Genomic DNA, 24,384 nt, shown 5'->3' with positions numbered 1-24,384 from the left:
TGATTTTGAAGATGTTTAATTTCAATGGATAAACTACGCTGTGAAAACCAACTATAGGGTAGCTGGTGCTCGAGTCTTAAATACGTCCTATGTACTCGATGATAGGGTACAATTGTTGCAAACCACCGGCACCATATCGGGTGTTGGATACCGGCGGATCGGGTTTAAGTCAAAATTTTAAATTCGTCCAAACCATTGAATTATAAACGTAGGGCGCCCTACAAACGTACACCCACCCACCCGCAAAGAGTGCAGAATTGTATACAATTAAGCCTGATGACTCCGTTGGGTTGGTCGCACTGCGCTTTCGCTCATTGACGAAAAAGTCTGGATCGATCGTGTTCACTGTTCCATTTTTTATGAATAATAATAATTTTCACTCTTTTCGTTTTTTTTCTATTATTATTATTTTTTTACCATAATTTTAATTACATTTTCGGACTGTTTATCGACACCTTATCTCTGTGTGTCTGCGTATGTTTTTCGATCGTCTCTGCCCTTAGTCCGTACGTATGCAGTGTATAATATCATATATTCGCTATTTGCATTATCGAAAACGGATGACGAATCGGTTTTCAACGGAATCGGCCGTCCGGTAATACATAATAATAATAATAATAATACAAAATAAAAATATGCATTAATAAAACGCTGTCCGTAACACTTACACCGACGAAGAAGTCGTCTGCCTATGCTGTCGTTATCTAACTTACGCGTTATCGATTTCGAGGGACGACTATGACGAAGAAAATGAAGCGTTTGGGTCTGCTGCTTTGGAAAACTTCGTCGCAAGTATGTACTTAATCTTAAAGCTGTATCCACCTACAACTTTTCGTTTTCGAATTTTTAATTAAAATAATTAATAATCATTTATTCATATATCTATAATTTATATACTTATAGGGTATATAATATATATATTTTTATTTAGCAACAGTTGTTGTAATGAACTATGTTGTTCTAACTACTAATTGATAAAATGATGGATGAAACTGTATTGATATTGATTGTTTATTGTTTATTCTTACATTTTGTGGTTTAACGCAAGCACCAGTCGTAAACACCTCCTACTTCTACAACTGCATTTTCTGTCACAAGCAATTAACAGTAAATTCTATGTAACACACACAAACAGTTATACCTGCCTATTGTCTAATTAATCAATGACAATTCATTAACTTATCTATTGTTAAAAATGTTAAAAACCCTATTTGGCATGTAAATGGTTTTCAAGAGTTAAATATGTTAAGTTAAAAAATAAAAAAACTATCATTTGTTATGAACATAATTTATCAACTGATAGTGTACTTATTATACTTGCATATATACATATGTATTAATATTGATTTTTTTATACATAATGGTTCGCACTATAAAACATCTAATATTCTAACTTATTTTCAATTCGTTCAGTTTAAATTGATTATACATACATACTTTTTTATCCAACTTTAAATTATTCCATTGAAATTTTATACCATTTATAGGTCATAATTAGGTACCAAAAATAATTACTTTTTACTGTATCAGTTTTTAAAGTAAATTTATTCTTTAATACCTTATAAATTAATTGCAATTAAATTATTCAATACATTTATACTGGAAAATTTTAAAGTAAATACTAATGTTTTAGTACTTTCATATTTATAAAGGTATGTATTTCTTTTTTCCTATATTAAATATATGTATATATACAAAGTAATTCACCAAGTATGCTCACACTTTTTTATCATTAATAATCTATTTTTTAGAATTTTTAAATATACTTGAAAACAATATTTTTGTGCCATTTGAGGAGTGATTTGTGGTGAATGATACAAACTGAGCTTTTAAATAAATATCACCCTTTTAATATATCACTAAATTATGCAGCAGATAATTTTTTTGAAAAAGTTTACGAGTGTTAATTTTAATTCAAATGAGTAGTTTCTGATTTAATAATTATTAAACTTTTTGTATCAAAGAGAATAATAAAACAATAACATTATTTGCTAAATAATAATAACAATTAATAGGTAACTATAGTTTCTACTAAAATCATGTGTACTTTTAACTTTGTAACTTATTGCTTTATTGTGAGAGCAGACATTATAAAATCTTCTAGTTTATTAATTTACAACAACTAGAACACCATTGAATTATTTGAACATAATATATTATGTATAGATATGTATCACAATACCATTACATAATTTTGTTTAACTACCTATTATTTTTAATTTAATACAATTTAAATAGGTATTTTTAATAATGATTAATTTATTAATTGTTTTAAAAAGTAATTTAACAATAATACAATAATTGTGCCAAGTAAGTTTTGGCAAAACAGAAATTCATAGACCCATAAATATTTACCTATTTATTTATTTACTACCTATCTGCTTTTTTATGATGATAAAATATCACTTAAAAAATGTAGTTTCATCTTTATATATTGAATTAAAATTATTTTATCTATTTCTTATATTTTTACTTACCTAATAGATTTTTGTTAAACAATGTTAAAATTTTAATTATATCTTAAAAGATCTACTTAACATTCTCATTAAATTTTAAGACATTTTTAAGTAAAAATTATTACTTTTATTAGTGATATATAGTATCAATGGCAATGACATCATGAATAAATAATTAATTTGAGTGAAAGACACATGCCATATTTATGAGTATATTCTATATAGTATTATAGTGCTATAAACTAACATCAATTTACCATATGTAGTCAGTAATACACCATGCTATGCAATATTAATTGTTAATCAAGTCACATTTAACTCTGCCAGCATTGGGTGACTATATTATTATTCTTAAGAATACCTTCAGGCTTATGCTTATATAAACATTATGCATGTATACATCATAGCATCCCATAGGTAGTAATAATATTTTAAATGTTATTAATTGTTTGAGGTTATAGTTATTGGAACTCATTGCCATGATAGTATATTAGTATGATTATTATAATACTACCAAATAATTATTATTGGTTTAATTTATTGAAATAAATAAGTAATACGATACATAATTGTTACTTTATTGTAGATAATAATGTTAAAGTTAGTTAATATAAGTAAATAATAATAATTCTTAGGCACTATTCAAAAATTAATTGAATATCAATGCTAATAATACATTTTTTATTGTATAAATTGCAAATGTATGAGTTATTAGTTTATTATTATTTGATTAGTTTTTAGATTATCTATAAGTAGGTATATGATGTATAAAAAATGTATAGGTACCTAACACTATTAAAATGTATCCACCACTTATTTTCTATTATCTATATTTTTCAGATACTATATTATGCATAAAATTTTCATTATACATTAATATTTTAAAAATATTTTGACAATATACAACTTAAAAATGCCAGCAATTCCGAGGCCAGGAAGTTTAAAAGATCCTGAAATAGCTGAACTTTTTGATAAAGACGATCCAGATAAAATATTTGAAGACTTAAGAGAAATTGGTCACGGAAGTTTTGGTGCTGTATATTATGCAAGATGTATAGAAAACAAAGAGATAGTTGCCATAAAAAAAATGTCCTACTTAGGAAAACAAAGTATGGATAAATGGCAAGACATACTAAAAGAAATAAGGTTTTTAAGACATCTCAAACATCCAAACACGATACAATACAAGGGATGTTTTTTAAGAGATCACACAGCATGGGTAATAATATATATATATATATATACATATTTGTTACATTAAAACATTCTGTCAACATAATAATTTAAATTTTAGTTGGTGATGGAATATTGTCTGGGTTCAGCCTCAGATATTATTGAAGTACACAAAAGACCTTTAATGGAAGAAGAAATTGCTGCTATTTGTGATGGGGTTTTGAGAGGTCTTAATTATCTTCATTCTTTAGGTCGTATACATCGAGATGTAAAAGCTGGAAACATTTTACTAACAGAAAATGGCACAGTTAAACTTGGTAATTAAACTTATTTTATACTCACTGAGAGAATGCAATTAATTTGTGGATCTAAATGAATTAGTACCTGTGTATAACAGAAGGAATTTGTACTATTTTCGTTGTGAGAATGCATGGTAACAGATAATTTTTTGTCACTGCAGAGTTGCATTCTCTTAACTTGACATATTTTATAAATGTAATCATTTAATTTATAACTAAAAAATAATACTTGTTGTTTAGCTGATTTTGGGTCTGCCAGTACAAAATGCCCAGCTAACAGTTTTGTTGGTACTCCTTATTGGATGGCACCTGAAGTTATATTAGCTATGGATGAAGGGCAATATGATGGAAAAGTTGATGTTTGGTCACTGGGTATAACATGTATTGAATTAGGTAATTAAAAATTTATAAGAAATAACTGTTTTTATACACTAAAATGTTATTATATATCAATGAATTGTAGTAAATTTTAATGTGACAATAACTTTACTATTGTATTAATTAATTAATTTTAGCTGAAAGAAAACCTCCATATTTTAACATGAATGCAATGAGTGCACTTTATCATATTGCACAGAATGATACTCCAACCTTACAATCATCTGAATGGTCAGATACATTCCGATATTTTGTTGAACTATGTTTACAAAAAAATCCTAGTGAGCGTCCATCATCATCTAAACTTTTACAAGTAAGTTAATAAATTAAAAAAAAATGTTATAAATAATCTAGATGATATGTAACTTCATTTTTTATTGTGTTTAGCATCAGTTAATAACTCGCTCAAGATCATCTCATGTTTTGATTGATCTTATACAAAGAACCAAAGCTGCTGTTCGTGATTTAGATAATCTCAACTATAGAAAAATGAAAAAAATTCTTATGGTTGATTCTTATGAAACTGAGAGTAATGTTGGGGATAATGATGGTAAGTGTTCATCTTTAATAAATTTGTTGTTTCGCATTGAAAAACGAAACAACAAATAATATAATATAATTTTTCTGTAATTAATGCCAGACAATGCTGATGAACATACAGGCGGAGAGAGCAGCAAGAGTAATAGTATAACGTCAGAACATTCAATACAGTCAATTGGTGTCAGCGCTTCATCGCACAGTAGTTCTACCAATAGTACGCCGAATATGAATGAAATAACTAATATGAGCACAAACGACCACTATCCAACAGCTAGAAATCGTCACAAAGTATTATTAATATATTATTATTGTTTTAATGCACTGCACATGAACACCATAAGGCATAAATTATCTAAATGTTATAATATTAATCAATAACGTTTTATGTGGGATGTTTTAATGAGACATCATTGTAGTTTTCATACAATATAAATAAAACTAGAAATAATATGGTACCCCGACAAAATATCGCTTGATCAAAACATCACAACAAAAATATTGTGAAACTAATGTATCGTAAAGAAATAATACCTCCGTACATTATTATCGTGTCTATATATTGCATTTAACTTTATCTTATTTAATTGTATTTACCTTTTATATAGCAATGCAAAGTATACTGTTTTTTCCTTTTTTTAATTTTGTTAAAATTATATCCGATAATTTTATATAATTCAAAGTAGTGGCTTAAACAGGAATTTTTTATGGTAGGAAGGAGAGGATATTTAAACTCCAAAAACTAGCTTATTTTCTTAAACAAAAAATTATTTTATTTTTTCTATTATTGTTATAATGTATAAAATATAATAAAAAAAAGGTGATATTCCCAATAAATTAAAAATTTTGAAATTTTTTTATCATAATTTCTCAGGGATGTTTTAGCGACATTTATTAAAAGTATCATTAAATAAAGCATACAAAAACACACTTTGAAAAAAATCACATTGGAGCTAAACAAGAATTGTGCCAAATTATTTATTATTGAATTACTGCTATATTTCATACTGGTGGTATTTATTCCATGCTATATATTGATTTTGCGATATTTTAGTTGCAATGTTTTGTCGGTGATTCAAATAATGTATTTATCATTTATTAATATCTCAATAAGTTTTAGTATCAATAAAACTATGAAACATTTCTAGTGAATAATCTATACATACATTATTAAAATATTTTCTTTGCTTGTTATCATCAATTGGTCATTCAATTTTCAGTTTATACAATATAAACTTATTTATGAAAAATGTGTACTTATATGAAGATGGTACTTCCACCTTATTACATATCTGAAAATTTCATCAAAAAAGTATAGATTACTCAGTTTTCTTTAACATTGTATTAGTAAATTCTTATATTTTCCATCTCTAAATATTGGTTACAGATTATTTTTATTTATTTAGAATCATATTACAATTTTATTGTAATTTTTGGAATTGATAAAACTACTTTAACATGTTTTACCATAGTTATGTTATATTGTTTTGTTGTGGTTTTACATTTTGGATATAATTGGATAATCCCCTTCTCCTTGGCTGGTCATCAAAAACAAAACATTTATTATAAATAAAAATAACATTGTGTATAGGTGTACAGCACAAAATTATAGCATAATAAATAAATGTATAGCACATAAAATTACTTTTGCTATATATATAGATTGAGAAAAAAGTGGGATGTGTATTGTAATATATAGTTTTTGTTTTATTGATTTTACAATGCTTGTTATGAAATTTATACATGTTATTTTTAATTTCATGAATATTTTTTTAAAAACAAAAACCAAAAACATTCGAAACTAAATGATCTTTGTTAATAATACTTAAATTGTTACTTTTAAATATTTAAAAGAAAATTAAATTTAAGTGGAGTGTATTATAAACTTATAGTTAATACATAAATGTATGAAGTAATAATATTGATATTTTATTTTAGCCATCTAGTAATAATTCTAATTCTATTGTATCTAACGATCATGTGGCTATTGGAGTTCCCAATAATTTTGCAACTATTCGAACAACATCTATAGTCACAAAACAACAAAAAGAACATATGCAAGAAGAAATGCATGAACAAATGTCTGGGTATAAACGAATGAGAAGAGAACATCAGGGTGCATTATTAAAAGTAATTATACTTACCATATATTTGTAAATTAAACATATTCATATATTTTATTATACACTTGTGTTAAAGCTTGAAGATAGATGTAAACTTGAAATGGAAAGTCATAAACAGCTTTTGGATAAAGAATATGAAACTTTATTGCAACAATTTAGCAAGGAACTAGAAAAATTACAAATTAAACATCAGCAAGATTTAGAAAAGAAGGTACTTTTTAATTTCATAATAATCATAGTTTTAGTTAATATTAAAATCAATTATATTTTATACAATTGTATTGTAAGGTATTCATTACAACTTTTTAAGAGTTACTAGTGGGTTGCTACTCTCTTCATGTTTTAAAAAATATTAAATTCTGTTAGTATAGTCCAATTATATCAATACATTGAACTCACTATGTATACATTTATATCAGGGGTTGCCAACCAGTCAATATTTTTATGAATATAGTTGATTGTTATAAAAATTAATTTAAACATACTTATCGATTGAGTAATAAATTATTACAAAGCAACAATAAATGATTTGCTTATTAAACAAATCTCTTCCTAAAAACCTAAATTCTCTTGGATATCGATTACCGAGGACTTAAAATTTCAAATGTAGGTTACTTGTTTGAAAAGGTTGGTGACCCCTGATTTACATAAATCACATTTTATTATTTTATTATACTGTATAATATAGTATCTTATATTGAGAAAGAATTTGTTAGATTAATTTGATTCAGTGACAGTGGCATAAATAAATAAATATAACTTAAATTCAGTCACACAAATTCTTGTATCTCATAGTTACTTACTACAGGGCTTCTCAACCAGTGGTATGCGGAAGGCTCGTTAGGTGGTACATAAAAAAATTTTTACTTAAAGATTTAACTAAAAATTAAGATTTTTTTTTATTTTCCTAAATATTAAATAAAAAAAAATGTTAAGAAATGAATGATATATACGTTAAAAAAAATTTGACTCCTAATTTAGTTTAAGAATTGAGGTGGTACGCGCATTGATTATAAAAGTATCTGGTAGTACTCAATGACAAAAATGTTGGGAAGCAGTGACTTACTGAATCAAATTTATGGGAAAGTACTATTTAATAATATAATAGTATTTATTATTTAATAAGAAGTAATAGATTTATATTTTTGATAAATTCAACTATTTGAAACATTAAAATAGTAGTAATACTTATTTTGCTATATTTTATTTTAGCTAACTATCATAGTCATAAACAATTTTTATATATTTTATTATTATACAATTTTTATTACATTTATAATTATTCATTATATTTATGAAAAAGAAATCATTTTTAAAATGGGGGGGGGGGGGATAATTTCTGCATTAAAATATTCATTGAGGGAAATTGTCCGTTTACCAAGAGTATGTGATGATTGAGATACATTAGGTGTGTTTTAATTTTCATTATATAAGAAAACCAATTTTTTTTTATGCATCAATACGTTCATTTCTATAAAAACTGAATTTACTACATAAGTATAAAATTTATATTAATTATAATACACATTGAACCCATAATGTTATTTTTGCAAAGACTTAGTTAAATGCAAATGAGGAGAGGCTAAATCCTAACATAAATAATTCAATTTAGATGAAGTGTTAATAATTTATGCATGTGTATGAATGCGTAATTTTATTTTTTTGAAATAAAATTTTATACTTACATGTTATACAATATGTAAATTAGATGTATTAAATAGGTTAATTGGAAGATGCACAGTTGCCTATTGATTACACCTTGTTGAAAATGTTTTAGGGAAAAGTAGGTCCTTACACCAATTCTTTTTAAGACTTGAGTGGTTAGTGGTTACCTAGAATTTGTATGAGTACTGAAAATTGTATAAATTTATGTGTTTTTGCCAGCTTATTTAAAGTTGTAATGCAAATTTCTTTATATGGTAAGTCGTTGGTGGTATACAGGAAACCCTAATATTAAACTTAGATATATGAACTGAAATGAGTATGTTGATTTAATGTTCGGCGGTTTGGTCGAGCCCCAAAGTTGATTACCATTATATCACTTGAGACTTAAATATGCTATATAGATTATCCATTTAGTTTTCAATGAGGATATAGAACAGTAAAGGTCTAAGAATGTTAAATTTTAAATTAAGAACTTTATGCTTGTTTTTTAGTGAAGTCCATATAATATTTAAAAAAAATTAAATTAAACTATATAATATTAAATTATAATTTTTTTTATTTTAGATGAAACAAAATGTTGCTGCTGAAAAGAAAATAATGAAAGAAATAACTAACAAACAAGAAGCTGATCGCAAGGCATTTGACACTCAACGAAAAAAAGATTATAAAAACAGTAAAGAGCGATGGAAACGTGAGTTATTATTGGATGAATCCACACCTAAGCGACAAAAAGATGCTGCTTTACAGTTAGTATGCATAAATTATAAAATAGTTGTATATTTTAAAATTAATTCTTGATTAAAGATCTCAAAAAGAAAACCTTAAGCAAATGGAAGCTCAAGAAGAGCACAGACTTATTAGAGGTCAAAAAGACTATTTGGAACTTGAAATACGAAAATTTCGTAGAAAAAGGCTGAATCAATATCATTTGTATGAACAAGGGTTATTAAGAGAAGTATGTATTTATTTATAGTTACAAGTTAGTGAATTCAATAGTAAATATTAATTATGGTTTAATTTATGACCACAAATAAATTTATTTATCTTAAATAGTTAAGCAAATCCTTTGACGTTTTGTCAATCATTAGTTTTATTTATGACAATTTTATTTAGTTTTTTTAGTACTGGTTTGTTATAACTCTTCCTGGATAAGTGAAAACTTTCTCCCGCCATCAATAATAATAAATACATCGTGTAAACATAAAATAATGAGTTTATTTGACAATATAATATTAATTAAAAATGTTTACACATTTTAAATAGTATATTTAAATTTAAATTCTATTTATAGTGAAAATAAGTTTATATAATGATATAATGTTTAAAATGTTTATTGTTTAGGCTTTCTGAGATTTCCAAAATTACGTTATATATTTTAAAAAGGTTTCAAATAAATCCATATTATTTAGTTTTGATTGCCACAAACTAGTCTAATTTTATTTGTTTCTTTACGGTTTTTGTTATCCTATTTATCACATTATCTTAACATTTTATTTTTAGGCTCTTGAGTTAGGGTTCACAAAATTTTATCTAAAATTAACTTGATTATGTTGAAATCCATAGTGTTGCAAATTAGAATAAGCTTTCCAGCTGTCAGAAAAAATTATAGAACCGTGTTTAAAATATTAGTTAATGATAGGTATCAATTTAGCATACTAATTATGAAACATTCCTTAGTTTCACGGCATATACTACCTAACATCCATTTTTGAGTTAATATACGCCTGCATTATATTTCCGACGGACAAAAAAACTTCAACTTATTTCAATTATTAAATTTGGATAGAGGGAAGATAATAAACCTAATTGGCATGGGTATATAGTTTTCATTTTTGTAGGTGGGTCTATAACAGGCCAGTACCGTTTATTTTACTGAATTTATCCAAAATTATAAGAAACTATAGGACACAATTTGCTATAACTTTTAATGTTATTTAATGTTTATAGGAACTCGGAAAAAGACAACAACAGTTGGAAACTGCTCATTCTATGTTATTACGACATCATGAAGACACTAGAAACCTTGAAACAAGACAACAAAGAGCTGTTCATGCTTTACGTGCTGATCAAGTAACTAGACAACATGAAACTGAATTACAGCACCAACATGATTATTGTGCTCGTGCTCATCGTGATTTACGGAAGAGACATGCAATGCAACTTCGACAACAACCTAAAAGTCTCAAAGTAAGTTTAATATAAATTGTTTAAGAAAGTGAAAACTGCTATATTTAAGTGAAAGCCGTGCCTATATGTTTTGTCTTTGTGTCACAAACATAACATATCTAACTTATGTTTCTCAATTCTAATTTTGTATAATTAGCTTTAATAAAAAAGTGAAAAGAATGGTCTATTACAGTGGTCTTCAACTTTTTTGGATTCACAACCCACTTTTTAGGGCCTACATTCTTTGTAACCCATGTAAGCTTTGTAATTATTTTTTTACCTTGTATAAATTTTTATTTTAAAAAGAATACTTATCGTGATCCAATTTTAAAGCTTACGTGACCCACCAGTTGAAGACACTGGCTTATTATACAACTTAAAACTAAAAACGTTATCTATAGATAAGAGATAAATTGCCTTCTATATTTATCACAAGTTTTCTAAAATATTTTAAATTGTTATATTATACCTAGGTACCTTCTTATAAACCCATTTGAAAAACAGATATTATTCTTACATCTAAGGTCAATATATTAAATATTAAAGTTAATTACATAAAATTGGAATTTCTCAACTCAAATTTACCATTTACACTTGTATAACAGAATCTGAATTCAATTCGTAAAAGTCCTACTTCAGCTTACTTATAGTTAATATTTAGAGAGCAATTATCAAATTTGTAAAAAAAAATAAAAACTGAACCTTTAGCAGTATTTTTTTATATTTTTACTTAAAATGAATTTAAAGTATTAAAATAATTATTTTTTTCTAATGTTTACTTTTAACATTTATAAATGAATTAAACCTCACTTTTGCAAAGTTTAGTCTTTATAAATTCAATAATATATAAATTTTCACTAATATCAACTATAAGTACGAGTAAACTAGTAAGAGCTGATAAAGCTATTTATATGAGTTTATCATTGTACTTATTTAAATTAGTGCATAATAAATTTTAAATTTTATTGTTTTACTGATTAGTATTAATAATCTTGAAAGGACATAATAAATAAATAAATAATTGTGTGTATAATATTTTAGCACAAAGAAATGCAAATTCGAAAACAGTTTAGAGAAACATGCAAAACTCAAACACGACAGTACAAAGTATTAAAAGCTCAAGTACTGGCAACTACAACCAAAGAAGAACAAAAAACTGTAATAAAAAAACTTAAAGAAGAACAACGACGAAAATTAGCATTGCTCGGAGAACAATATGAACAAAGTATTTCCGAAATGTTACAAAAACAATCTGTAAGTTATTGAATTATTTTAGCTTTTTTTAAATCATGTTTAAATTATCTTCATAAAATTCATTTAAACTTTTAAGATACGACTCGACGAATCACAAGAAGTTGAGTGTCATGTGCTTAAAGAACGCTTAAGATATGAACTTGAAATATTAATGGCATATCAATCAAAGAATAAGATGCAGGCAGATGCTCAAAGAAATCGCGAGAAAAAAGAATTAGAGGATCGTATCTCAGTTCGAAGATCATTACTTGAGCAAAAGGTGCTGTGCAGTTATTAAAATATGTAAAATTTAAGATTCTCAAAATCATAAGTTATCATTATTTTTAAATATAAAGTATAGAACAAAAAAAAAAAAATTAACTAACAAATAATAGAAAAAAAGTATTTTTTTTTAATGTAAATTGAATACTAAATTTTTGAAGAAAAAGCCTCATTTTGTATAAAAACTTAGTTAAGTTTACATTATTATTGATAGTATGTTTTATCAAAATTTATTTTATAAAATTTTAGATGGAAATGGAAACAAAACAATTTCTACAGGAGCGTGGCGAACGTATTCGTCTCCTTCGCGAAAAACAAGAAAGAGAACTAGAACAATTTGATGAAGAGTCAGCTCGTTTAGGCTTTAGGTTACTATTTTTTTTTTTTTTTTTTTTTATTGCCTAATTTTTGATTATTAATTGTTCATTGTGATTTTTTTAGTGCTTTAGCGATTGCCGAAGCATCAAGTCTTGAACAGGATAGTTTGTCTGGCAGTGTGCTTAGCCTAGCACGTAGCAACAGTACTAACTCATTTCATGATGGAAATCTATAGCCTCTCATGTTTCTATGTAAATAATTTTACTATCTATCCTTTCTAACAGCTTTTTAATATTTACACATATCAAGTAGTAGACAAATTTCTCATTTAAATTTGATTCTACTTAAATATTTTTTATCATATTCAGTATTAGAAAGCTTAATTAACGGATTAAAATTAACATATTTTCTTGAAAACAAATTAATGATAATAGCATTGTATAATACCATAACATTTTATTTGTATAATTATAATTACCTACTGTAATCCCATGATACATTTTGTAGACATTGTTTTCTTTTGTAATTAAATAACGAAAAATGTGAACAAAATGATTTACTTTATATATATTTATATATATTATTATTATTATTATTATTATTATTGTAACGTTTTTATTTTGTACATATATCTATTATAATAAGTTTAAAATATTTAAATGTATGTGTTGAATGTATTTGATTTTTTTTGTTCTTGTGGATAATTTGATTTTTTAAATTAAAAGTTTACATTGCTTTTAAAGAACATAATAAATTATACAATGATTCTGATGACTTTTTTTGATTATTCAAATATAAATTATCATATAGACTATAAAATCGAATCAATAAAAAGTAAATAATTGGAATAATTATAGATGTTCAGTATCAATTACATCTGTCTAATATGATACAAATAAGGTTTGATAATATTCCAAAATAAGCAGACACAATAAACACCGAAAAATACTTATAAAAAAAAATTCAATAATTGAATTCATTCAGTGTTTTTATTAACAATACATATTTTATTTCTTACATTTTTTATTTGATTCATTAGGATTCCTTTTCATCCATTGTTTTTGCACTGAACCTTTGAAACCGAGCATGGCAGATTTGGAATAAACATCTTTTGTAGCGAAAGGAGACAATTTAGCTGTATAATCTGGATCTAAAGCATTGGTTTTAGATTTAGCCAATCTAGATGGTCGTTGATGAGGCATCGGTTGATCTTCTACCAATCTTGGGTTGACTGCATGTTTACCACCTTGTGGTTTTGGTAATGAGTACTTTTTACCTTTAAGATTTAATGGTCTTTTACCATTAATGTATATGCATTGTTTTCCATTTTCATCTAAGTATACAGCTACTCGTTTCAAGCTTTTGTTCCCACATTTTGGGCAAAATAGTCTCGTCATATTTGATGTCAACGTAAAACATCCATAACAGCGCCTTATGTAAGTCCGGACTTCTTTAATCACTCGGCCATCTAAAGCAATAATAGAAAGACCTATTTGTTTGAGCACGTTTTGTACAGCATAATCAGTGGTAATGCAACCGACTTTGGCTTCTTGCTCAGTAAGATCATCTCCATTACTTTTATTGATATCTTTTATATTATCTTCTGTAATCCAACCGTCATCGATATCCAATTCAGATACATCATCACTCAGGCGGTCAGGATCGTAAAATCCAACAGTACTTTCATTAACCTGGGGTTTTTCAAATACAACTGATTTAGAAATTGGTTCAGCGTTCAAGCCGTCTATACCATAATTTTCTTTGTGTATTTGATAAGCTAAAGCTATTACTTTAATATCGGTAACGGATAGATTTGGATAGTCACCAGTCTTTTTTGAAAAGTCCACAACAAACTGAATGTGTTCAGGGAATACGGTTTTAATGTTGAGAGTGTACGGCAATACCGATAGATCTGTTTTTTGACGTTTGTTTGTCACTTCGTTCACCACCTCTTGTATGGTGTGGATGTTCACACCGAAATCTTGGAGTGGTGCTTTGTCAATGAAACCAGCAGTGTCCACGATCAAATGTTCAATTTTATTCATTTTAAAATCGTAAGTTCATAGAGTACACGTGAGAACTGAGAAGTACGCAATCAGTGTAAAATCCTCATGCCAATTGAAGATATTTTGAATGACCAATCAGAGAATAATGATTACTGATTAACTGATAGTGAAGTACTTGTTTTCGTGGGTCAATAGTGATAGGCTACTTTGTATGTTCGGTTGCTTTTTTTCACGTTACCGGCACTAAATAATATAATGTTACTTACTAATGTCTACGGTACCATTATTAACTATATTCCCAACCATTTTGAGACTATTAAACATGAGACCATAAATTAAATTAGATTTAGAAAATACCCCCTAACATCAAAAAAAAAAAGTTTTGTTAAAAAAAGATCTAGATAGACAATTTACTTGGCTAATACCATTAAAATAAAAAATTATTCCTCAAATCATAGATTTCGTCAATTACGTTCTTTACAACAAAAATTATCACTGCATAAATAAAAAATAAATGAATAATATATAAACAAATCATTCTTCCCTTGGCCTTCTATAGAATTCAATTTTGGGGAACACACAAAAACTCAAACATAAAAATTATTCTATTCTTTCAATCAAAAACTCAAAGCACATTAATCAATGCTCCTTATTGGTATATTAGTAGGTAATCGAACCTTCCACAATGATCAACTATAAGTAGGTGTATAGAATTCTATAAACGATTCCATAACAAACTTTTTTTCAATTTATTCTCTTAAGACCTTCCAAATACAAACTATAATACCAATCGACAAAAAAGAAAATGTTCCAGGGACCTATTAACCTAATTATTATTCACACCTAATTTATGTAATAAAAAAAAATAATTAATTAAATGAAAACATATATAAATATATAAAGTCTGAACTTGGACTAGAATATGTTATTACTAATTTTATATCTACATATTGCTGTGTAATATCACTGGATTTTTCTTTTATAATAAAGTTTCTGCTGTCATTTTTTTCTCCATGATCAAATGTACTTATTGTATTTATTCATAGAGATTGTACGATGTACCTGTCCTATATGACATATTATTTATAATATTATAGTATGAACAAGCAATTTATTATTATAGGGGGAGTATTTATATATTTTAATATTTCTACTTTTAAAAAGTTTTTTTTCGTATTGTGTTGATAATATTTTTTTCTAAATCAAAAAGATTAAAAATGTTGTACAAGGTAAGTCGTTTTTACAGCAATTAAAAACTATCAAAAATACATAGTCACCGTTTTTTTTTTTTGTAGACGTTTGAAGGTCGCATTTTTACAAAATTGTATATTATGTGAACGAAACATTATCATAACGATTCTAGTTAGGTTATGTACTTATGTCTAGTTATGTTGAATAAAGTAGGTACCTAAGTCTAAATAAAATAATAGTAGGAGCTTGCCAATTTTCACCATAATCTGTACCTATATTATAATATTATTTCCAATACACAGAATTGAATGACAAAAATGTAATTATCTTATAATTTATAATAAATATATGTAAGCGATGTTATCGAGAATAATGTGTTCAAAATAATATTATTATATAGGTACCAGATACTATAAGATTACTAAAAGTAGGTAGGTACCCGAAATAAGTAAATTATAAGACATCGTTATAAATATAGTCTGATACATGATACACATTAACTGTCACTGTACAAAATTGTTTTTGGTACCTAGGCAACGATTTATGATAATAATAAATTGAATTCAAATTTTAACACGTCATCGTAAAGGATGACCTACTAGCTATTACTTAATGATGAGGTACCTACGTATGTTTCGTACACCTGAAACCTATTATAGCAGAGCGACTTCATTGGTTTTTTTCTTTTATTCGTATTCGAGACCCGTTATAAATATATACAGATATATAGCATTATTAATAGTTAATACCAACGTATTCGAACAATCATAGATACCACACAAATATAATATGTGCTTGGGGAGGGGTTGTATTACCTTATTGGGCATGGTTAAAATGTTAAATTTAATATTGTATATATAATGCGTATTATTGTTAACGTTTGTTATTTTAATCAATCTAAAAGTACAGCCAAAGCCGTTGGGTGCAGTCACCATTTTCCTTAGATCATATTATATTCAAAGCAATGAATTAAAATAATAATAAAAAAAAAAATGTCTTATTGTTCTCACGTGTAGTGGTACTTATAACAGTTGACATATTGTGTTTATATTAAATACCTATAATAATACAATCAAAAGTCTATTGTATAAAACATAAAGAGTGATTGATAATTAAACATACCTTATCCCTTTTTCTTTTTAAACAATTTAAAAGCTGTATTTTTGGATAATTTAAAAACTTTTCATTCCCACGTTTGATGATAGTATTATTATTTGGAAGCTAATAATATTCAAATGATCTATTAATTATTAAATTATTTATTAACTTGATTTTATTTTAATCTTTTTTTCACCATTTTTGAATTTAATATTGTTTATCTAACCATTCCGTTTCGGAAATAAAAAGCAAAAACATTAATTTATTTAATTTAAGATATTCTCGACTTTTTATTAAAATTACAATTTTTTTGACGTTTTTCTTTTACTCATTTTATTATTGATTATAAATTATAATTAAGTGTAATTTATGTATATTTTATGTTCCTATATATATTGCAAAAAAATGATATTTATAATTTATGTTAAAAAAAATTAAAAAATAGACATTACGTGTTTAGGTGAATTCTACAACCCACATGCCCCATCTGAGTTTTATTTAAATTAAAAAAAAATGAAATTTTACTGATGGAAATTTACTTGAATAATATATTTTATTAGAATACTTAGATGACTATGACTGTTTGAAAATGTAATCTAGATTCAGAGCCGTATTTACACTTAGGTCAATTATAATTGTATCCACCCCCTCCTACACTATACATACCTAGATCTTCTTTTTACATTTTTTTTTATAGATTTTTGAGTTTTAACAATACTTTATTTATATTATATTACATTTTTGAAATTATTATTAAAATTTAAAATGTATAGTAACATTTCACGCTACAAAAAATTATGAATATATATTATAAAATATATTTTATTACTTTTTTTCTTGATTGTTAATCAGAAAAACTTTCAATGATATTTTTTGTAGTGCGGTTTCTTTGTAATACCTATCTGATATCTATATTAAAACCAACCAATTAATTTAGTCGTTCTTCTTTTATTGACCATTGTCGATCTCAAATAGTTCTTAACTTTCTTGAGTGTAGAGAAAGACTTAAACAATTTGTAGGTAGAGTAGGTACATAGTATTATTCTTAATAATACGTATATAATGTCAAATATATGGTCATTAAGGATAGACTTCAACAAGATCGTTTTTTCATATATAAACATTAATTTCTAATTTTTTTTTTTTTTGAAAAAACACGATTTTGTTTTTTAAGCTTTACACATTATACATGTGCAAAATAAACACATTCTATAAAAAATGAAAACCTTAAATAATTTTTGTAAACGTTTTGCAATGCCTCAAAATTTTTTTGAACTTAAACGGCTTTTATAGATGATAAAAAAATTATAATTGTAAATTAAATTTTCATAAGCAATTTTCTTCTCTTTAAATCAAATTTAATCTGGTCTAAAGCCATAAGTATTAAGTGTTAATCTTGAAATGTTCGAATCCTTCATCAAAGACCTGTTCCTCATTATTGCCTTCATCAAAAAATCGTTTATGTTTTTTTTACGTTGGTTACTTGTTTTTAAATTTTAAATGCCACATTTTTCAATAGCCCTATTTTTTAATTGTTTAACTTAAACATGTAAATATGTAATCAAAATATAACGTCGAACAGTATGTATAAAACCTATCAATACTAATAAATGTCTATTTTCTATAATACCCAAAACGGCAAAAACACCAAATCAATTTAAATTGATTGTAATTTCTTAATACAATCAATTTAAATTGATTGTAATTTCTTATTACATACTTATTCAGCAGTAAGTTCTCAATAGCTGTTTAATTTTTATATCAAAATAACATTTAAACCTATAATATTATCACTGATCAGTTATCATTAATCGACAAATGGCACCATAAATCATGATATGGCCGTATTATTATTACCATGAAGATTAGAAATATCTCTAATCTTCATGATTATTACTCGGTAGGCTGTAGTATCATGATACAGCCGATTTAGGTAGATAATGATTATATAACCATAATCGTCATTATTCTAAGACACAATTTGTTCTGTGTTAGTACCGCTTAGACTAAGAAAGCAAGGTCAAACAACTTACAAAAAGACAAAAAGTCCAAGAAGATACTGACACAAATTTTTATCGAAAAAATGAAATGTATTAATATAATATTTTACTTTACACCGTACAGCCGTCATTTAGTATGTGGTCTAAAAATACCAGGTATAATACCGAACACTGGATAAAATATTATAAACATTTTGTTTTAATTTTGTACTGATGATAAATAACAAAATTATATAACTAAGAATATTTTTGTAAAAATAAAAAACGTTACCACAAATATTAATTCATAATCATTTAAAGAATATAAAAATATTATATCATTTAACTCCTAACTAATTTCTTGATTTGTATAATTTTTTTTTATACATAGTCGAAGTGGTTTTCACAAACTCTCCACCTCCACCTGCAGTAATATGGGATCAACAAAATGTTTAGTTTAAATTATACTCATATAAGAAATCGTAGGTAGACCGTATACTAAATGACAGACTTATTTAAGTGGCTTAACAGACATTCAATGTTTTGTATAAATATTTACAGAGAAATATGGAAAATTAAAATAATAATATATATTTAAAATAATCAGTAGCATATAGTGGACTATGGAAACAGAATATAGAGACACAAAGTAAGACATAAGTGTACAGTGAAAACCTTTGAATCTTTGAATCATTCCCAAATTCCAAATAAAGAAAATTGATCCCGGCGACGAATTAATATAAAGAACTTAGTATAGTAGATAAATAGTAAGTATATCAAATATAATATCTGTAGTAAAAAATAAATAAATTGACTTAATGACTAGTGATTACGTATCTAAAATGACAAGGCAAGTTATATACATTTTTCTTTAATAGATACTTTATTACATATATATATTTATATTTTATAAGGATTCCATCATCCTACTATCTAGTATGCATATTCTTAAGTCATAAATTAGTTAAATTCAAATAATATGACTGTACCTACATCAAAAGTTAATTTTTTGATTAATTCTTAAAAGTAGAATAGAAACAAATTAAAAAAAAAAAAAAAACAAAATTATATACCTACTTTATAGAATCAATTTTTTTTTGATAAAATAATTAATAGGTATGTTTTACTAAAAAAAATATATTATATTTGAATATGTAATAAAAAAAATTACATATTTATCTTAATAAATGCCTGTCAGATCATCAAATACTCTAATGTTTATCAATTTTACTCAGAAAACACAACGAGGCATAAGCGCATAATTATAGTAATTAGTAGGTAAAAATCTGATTTAAGAGGGCAATACATTTATACATATTTATATTAGTAAGTTATATATTCTAACATCTATACAATCTGCATCCGTCTCACAAACAATATGAGAAAAAATAAATTTTATTCTTCCGTTGAAACTTGAAATATTATTTTATCTTAAATTTTTTTTAAATGTTTAATTTATAAAAATAAAAGTGTAATTATGAGTACTTTTTGTTTTTTAAGATTTCTAGTATGTTTTGGGTAGATAACTCACAACCCACTCTGCTTTTTACACTTCAAATATCATGATTAATATTTAATTTAATTGAATGAGTAACCGTTTTTCTAATAACTTATTGAGTTATAAAAATATTTTCCCTTCGTTGATACTGTACTGGTGCACCTCTAATCAAGATTTAAAAGTTTTCGAGATGTCTGTGATACATTCAAATTTTTAATGGAATTAATTATTAAATCCGAAAAAACTAAAAAAATTAAAAGCAGTTATGATTTTGTTCAAAATTATAAGTCAGATGTTAGTTTTGACTTAACTAAATTTTTTCTTAAAGAAATTATAAAAAAAAATTGTGGTCTATTTGTAATTTAGTACTATTTATTTTAGAAAATAATTTGTCCTGTACCTAGCTATTTAGAAGTTTTAGGAGCTTATATTATACTTATGTTTAACTTTGCTAGTTACAGTTGTTACTGCCGAGAGATCGTTTTTTAAACAGAAAATAATCAAGATTTATTTAAGAAACTCAATGAGACAGACGACTGAACTGATCATAAAATATTGCAGTTTTAAACATTTAACAACATCGTACTAAAGAGTTATCTTTAGATACAATTTTAACAGAATTTTCAAATTTAAAGGCAAGGAGGATGAAGTTTTAAAGTAAGTAAGATTTATATTTTGATTATTTAAAATAGTCCTGTATAATAGTTACGTTTTATATCACATGAATTCCTTTATTTTATTTATTTTTTTAAAGTAATTGAGTAAGTATAGAATTTAAATGTATTTCTAATGATACCATTTTTGATCTTTAAATGGTTTTTTCTTTGTTTACTGAACACTGATATAAAATATTTGAAAAATCATCCTTTGATATATCACAATTATAATAAAATTGTGTAAGTTTGAAAGAGTTTTATTAAAGGAGGGAGGTTATAATATAATATATAGATTAATGACCACTGAGTATTGGGGCACAAAAACCTAACTTAGTTGAGACACTCAATAGTCAATAGATAATAGTCAATATTACATATTAATATACGTTACACATAGCCACATAGGTACCATGAAAGTCATCACTGTACTCATGTATGAATGGTATTATCAGTACCTACACTAATACATTATGAGTCATTGTTTTCAATATTTATATAATTATTGATTATATTAGAAATAGAATAGTATACAATAAAATATAACTGTTTACTTGTATTATAAGATTCTAAGACTCAAAAATTTATAGTAATTAACATAATTGTCTTACAGTTTGTACTATAAGCTGTTTTAATAATATTTTTATTATCATTTATCATTATAATTTAAATGTAAATTTTATTTATTATACACACTGCTTCTATATTTAAAATAGATTATCAAGCATTGTACTTGTATCTGTAATACACGCTAGGCAGTAGGTAGACATACTACCGTGCGTAATCATTTGTTATTTATATTTTATAACATCCGGTCAGTCGGTCAAACTAAAGAAATTAAAGGGTGTGGCGTGTAGTTGACATTGCCCAAATTTGATGGCCATTACATTATATGTATGGAATGACTGAACGATGCATGTATAATTATCTTCTGCTTTACCCATTTTCCGCACTCTGCATTATAACGATATATTGGTACAAATACATGAACAGTACTCGTATAATATTGCTAGTTATGATTATACATTTATATGATTAAAAAATACAAATCTAATTTTGATTCATTGGTATTATAATATTTATTACTGATGTGACATATTACATTATTTATGTATTGTATTAACGCCAAATGGCAGTCATGTAAGGGCAAACACAAATAAAACTAATAAAATAAATAAATAATATGTTATATATTTATGTAACAGTAGCTACATTGAACATAATATTATAGTATCCTACATACCATAGAGTATTAACCTTTTACTTAGGTATATAAGAGTGGATGTTGAATAATCTATAAGTAGGTACATAATAATAATACGCACTTATACTTACAAGTGTTGTTATATTGTATAATTTATAAGCGTACAAAATACTTAGGTATAGGTATTATTTTTAGATTTAAATAATTTGTTGATAAAGTTCAATACATCATCAATAAGATAACCGTTAAATTGATAGTTCTAGTATATTTATGAAAATAAATTCCTGGTCACTCACGTAGTACCTAACTTTAAATTTTAAAAATTATATTAATTATCTATAATAATATACTGCATCGATGTAATATATAAATAAAACTGAATACATTATCTTTTATTATTTATTAGTCGATATGTATATAATTTCACATTACCACTGCAGTTACAATGCATTTTACCGTAGATAGTTACCTACCACATGGGCTATACAGTCATAATATATCTATATACATAAATCTACCTCCTATTGCTCTTCGAAAGTCTATTATACCATAGCTGCCCCGTGGATTAAGAGTGCAAGCAAGCGCAAATATATTAATATATCGAGATTAAGTACACCTATATATATTTATATATATATTATATAATATATATATATATATTGTTGTATATACAATAGACGTTCTCGAAAAAAAAATCATTGCTTTTTCGTCTTGTATTAAGCATGATTATTTTTGTTATTTTTTTTTTTTTGCTACCGGTACTTATAATTATTTTTACAATTAAATTAATCCGACCTTCGCATCTTTATAACACTCACACAGCATGAAATTGTACTCATTGTTTCGTCGGCGGCATGTGCATTATATGTCTAAGCTCAATGATGAATATAATATATTATACGTACCTATGGGCTATAACATACACTATATTGTATAGGTATATCTACATGCCTAGTTTCATGCTTACACACAATACATACAACACTTGATGTAAAAAAACCCGTTTTGAATCATATTATAGTATATTATAGATAATAGGTATATTTATAGTAAATGCACGTTGCACTTAACAAAATAAAAACTAAAAATACATTACACATGACCACATTTCTCACACCACGCTTTCGAAACGATTCCTATTTACAATATTAACATAAATTATAATGCACGTGAATATCCGTTCAATAATCATCGCTGCTGCAACATCCTGACACTTATCAATACCGATAATCAAATATTATATTATATATACGATATACCTCTAAATGTTTAATTTACACCTGCAGTCTGCAGATCTATATCACAATAATTACTATCTGTGAATCATGTACAATTGTTATATTTCGCTTTATTATCGCTTGTATTGGTACAATTCAGTGAGTGGTTGATTTATGATTGGAGGGAGGAGAGAGGAAAGCGAGGTCTTCTACAATTTTTTTTGATAACATCTATTATACAACTCTACTAATTACTATTTTCAATAGAAATATTTTTTAACAACCATATACGTTATTTATGTTATTTGTATTTCGCAAAATTGTATTACTTACCTGTATAAGATATTATAAAAGTTAATTTTATAATTAATTTAACAATTTATTATTATTATACCACATAATATAATGTATAATGTATATATATGGAATATAATTTAATTGCAATTTAAAAAAATATATAAATTTATCTACATTTAATTACCTAATCAAAAATATTTAATATTTTTAACGTAAATAATTTACTATCTTTCAACAATGTTTGTTTTAATTACTCATAATAGTACGTATAGAGTTAATATACTATACTTAATTCCATGCTTACCTACATGGCTATACAAACTCGTGTGTATTTTAATTATTTGTTTTAAGGATTGACTACGGTCGAGTGCTTGCCGCGCCCCTCACCGCAACTTAAGTTGAGTTTAATAATTTCAAAAACCTCTAATTTTTTATGCCTAAAAATCCCTTTCTTTTATTTTTTAAATTAAAGTACTAACACCGAACTATAAATTATTGCAACTATTATATTCCATGAACATCAACAATTAACACCGCGGTGGACTTTTAAAATATCTCTCGACCCTCGTTCGAAATATCCTAGTTAATGATATCCGGATTAATATTATTTC

At 25.7% G+C, this 24,384-nt stretch overlaps 2 protein-coding genes across 3 annotated transcripts; one reads left to right on the top strand and one right to left on the bottom strand.

Moving 5' to 3' along the window:
* Positions 1 to 321: 321 nt before the first annotated feature.
* LOC114124317 (serine/threonine-protein kinase Tao) lies at positions 322 to 13,401 on the top strand. 2 transcript variants are annotated; one of them, XM_027987536.2, is made up of 16 exons: positions 322 to 792; positions 3,297 to 3,675; positions 3,751 to 3,946; positions 4,169 to 4,321; positions 4,444 to 4,619; positions 4,694 to 4,856; positions 4,968 to 5,134; positions 6,782 to 6,973; positions 7,043 to 7,177; positions 9,196 to 9,377; positions 9,436 to 9,586; positions 10,579 to 10,818; positions 11,839 to 12,051; positions 12,128 to 12,310; positions 12,562 to 12,680; positions 12,754 to 13,401. In XM_027987536.2, the coding sequence occupies exons 2-16, from the start codon at positions 3,370 to 3,372 to the stop codon at positions 12,863 to 12,865; spliced, it is 2,688 nt and encodes an 895-aa protein (XP_027843337.1). In that variant the 5' UTR covers positions 322 to 792; positions 3,297 to 3,369; the 3' UTR covers positions 12,866 to 13,401. The 2 variants fall into 2 exon arrangements, with proteins under 2 accessions (XP_027843337.1, XP_027843335.1); XM_027987534.2 differs by having other exon boundaries at positions 4,947 to 5,134.
* A 199-nt stretch (positions 13,402 to 13,600) lies between these two features.
* On the bottom strand, positions 13,601 to 14,764 carry LOC114124345 (RNA-binding protein NOB1). Its single transcript, XM_027987574.2, has one exon. The coding sequence runs from the start codon at positions 14,673 to 14,675 to the stop codon at positions 13,638 to 13,640; it is 1,038 nt and encodes a 345-aa protein (XP_027843375.1). The 5' UTR covers positions 14,676 to 14,764; the 3' UTR covers positions 13,601 to 13,637.
* Between the last annotated feature and the right edge of the window lie 9,620 nt (positions 14,765 to 24,384).

Source organism: Aphis gossypii, chromosome 2 (assembly GCF_020184175.1).
Source record: "Aphis gossypii isolate Hap1 chromosome 2, ASM2018417v2, whole genome shotgun sequence".
Lineage (NCBI taxonomy): Eukaryota > Metazoa > Arthropoda > Insecta > Hemiptera > Aphididae > Aphis > Aphis gossypii.
The sequence above is the reverse complement of the archived record's forward strand: the minus strand, read 5'-3'. Positions and strand labels throughout refer to the sequence as shown.